Source organism: Elephantulus edwardii, unplaced genomic scaffold, assembly GCF_000299155.1.
Source record: "Elephantulus edwardii isolate Elephantulus edwardi_28Jun2011 unplaced genomic scaffold, EleEdw1.0 scaffold00042, whole genome shotgun sequence".
Lineage (NCBI taxonomy): Eukaryota > Metazoa > Chordata > Mammalia > Macroscelidea > Macroscelididae > Elephantulus > Elephantulus edwardii.
Genome location: NW_006399792.1, coordinates 9,073,349 through 9,075,589, shown reverse-complemented (window position 1 = coordinate 9,075,589; position 2,241 = coordinate 9,073,349). Strand labels below are relative to the sequence as shown.

General features: G+C 43.2%; 1 protein-coding gene across 1 annotated transcript in view; it reads right to left on the bottom strand.

The window, feature by feature from the left end:
• Positions 1–2,241, bottom strand: part of SCD5 (stearoyl-CoA desaturase 5) — a 292,550-nt gene that overhangs the window by 122,186 nt on the left and 168,123 nt on the right. The window contains exon 2 of the mRNA XM_006885329.1: positions 1,457–1,587. Coding sequence (XP_006885391.1) covers positions 1,457–1,587 — 131 coding nt within the window. The remainder of the gene's footprint in view (positions 1–1,456; positions 1,588–2,241) is intronic.

The window sequence follows — 2,241 nt, the reverse complement described above, 5'->3', positions numbered from 1 at the left end:
TGCTCAAGTATTTTATAAATTCTAGATATAAGTCCCTTATCTGACATGTCATTACCAAACACTTTTTCCCAGTCTGTGGCTTCCCTTTTGACCCTGTTGGAGAAGTTTTTGGATGTGCATAAGGATTTGATTCTCAGAAGGTCCCACTCATCTATTTTATCTTCTCCTGGTTGTAGACATGCATTATGTTTTATAGAATTAATCACAATTATACTATGTCTGTCATTACCCTGTCTTTTCAGGTCCCTGCTGAATCTTTCCCATTTCCTTCATGCTTTCCCTCCACCTATCAAATTGTGCAAACCTGTGATCCTGGCCCTAATTGTCCTCAACCCTCTCGTACCACCCTTTCCCCCTCTTGGGTCCTTGTAAATGTTTTGCTAATTATCCTTCTATTTTTACAATAATGGCCTTATCCAGTATTTGTCCTTATAAGACCGAGTTACTTCACTCAACATAATGCCTTCCAGTTTCTCGCAAGTTATGTAGTATTTTTTGCAATTGTTGCACCTGAGTGCTGCATAGTATTGAATGTACCATAATTTCTCAATCCATTCAGTTGTAGTTGGACAGTTCTGCTGTTTCCAAGTTGTTGTGATGATGAATAATGCTTCTGTGAACACTGCTGTACAAATATCTGTTTGTGTCTCAGTTCTAATTTCCTTTGGGAATTTTCTATCTTCAACTTTTTGAGGAAATGCCAAACTGCCTTCCAGAGTCGTTGTACCATTTTACAATCCCACCAATAGTGTATGAGAGTTCTCACCGCTTTACATCCTCTCCAACATTTATTGATTTATGCCCTGGTAAACTTTCCCACTGCTACTGGGGTGAGATGGTATCTCCTTGTGGTTTTGATTTGCATCTCTCTTATTGCCAGTGATTTTGAGCACTTATTCATGTATCTGTTGGCCATCCAACATCTAGTCAATTCTGACTAATGGTGAGAACAGAGCAGAAGTAATTCATAGAGTTTCCAAGGCTGTAAATTGTTACCCCTGTTCAGTGTTGCATGAACACGAATGGTTAAGGCTTCTCAGGATGGCAGAGTCTCCTTTCCTCACCATGCCTCAGGGTAGAAATCCTTCAATTGACCGTTTGTTACATTTCATTCCATACAGAGGGAGATCTTGTGTCAAAGTCTGTAGTGAAGTGCACTGTTAACCCAAAGGCCAGGCATCCTGAGTAGCTCAAAACCACCAGCAACTCAGTGACAGAAGCATAGACAATCTCATCTTATTTCGGTTTACAGTTTTGGAAACCGGGCAGAGCATTGACTGAGTCAGAACTGACTTCATGGCAGAGTGAGGGAGTCGGTGAATGTCACATGGAGAAAAACCTTGGGACAGGCTGGGAATACTTGAGACCTGAGACAGAGCCTCGAATGGGATCCATTTCACAGGAATGCTGTACACCCACCCTCTCCCCTGCCCCAAGAGGACATGCCATTTCCCACCTGGAAAGCCATGGAGTTGGCAACAGCCAGAAATATCCTCAGGGGCAGCTTGGCCTTGTAGGACCTGTGGCTCCATAAGCGATGGGCACCAGCTGTCACGCCCAGGGCAGTCAGGATGAAGCAGAAGTAGGCTGCAAGACATGACACAGCAAAGAGAATGTCAGTAAATGTCACCAAGCCTTTAAATGTCCCCAGTGCTTTTCTTCTCTCCTGAATAGGCACTCAAAACATGGAGAATCACAGCCTTTTTATTGATTTGTACTTTTCCAGGACCGGGGGGAAAGAGGACACCTAACCTCAGGAAAATCTGAACATCAGTCTTTTCTTTTCCACATCAAACAGATTTTGTTTGCTAATGTTTCATTACACAAAGTCACAATCACTTTAGCAGGCATTTGTAGTCCAGGCTTACACAGCCACCCTCGGAGGAGCTGAGACTGAGCTCTCTGGTTGCATTTTAATTGGCACCCAAGCTAGGACTGTGCTCTACAAAGAGCATGTTCGAAATGGTAATGCCCACTGTCATGGCTCCATGTGCCCTGCTTGAAAGAAATGGGGACACATCTCAAAGGAATGATGGACACAGCAGTCAAGAATCAGATGACGTGTTACATTGGCAAATCTCTGCTACAAAAGACCTCTTTAAAGTTTAAAGAAGCAAAGCTGTCACTTTGATGGCTAAGGGGTGCCTGATCCAAGCCATGGTCTTTTTAATCCCCTCATATGCATGGTAGACAATGGTAGATAATGAAGGTGTTGTTGTTGTTGTTATGTGCCATCGAGTC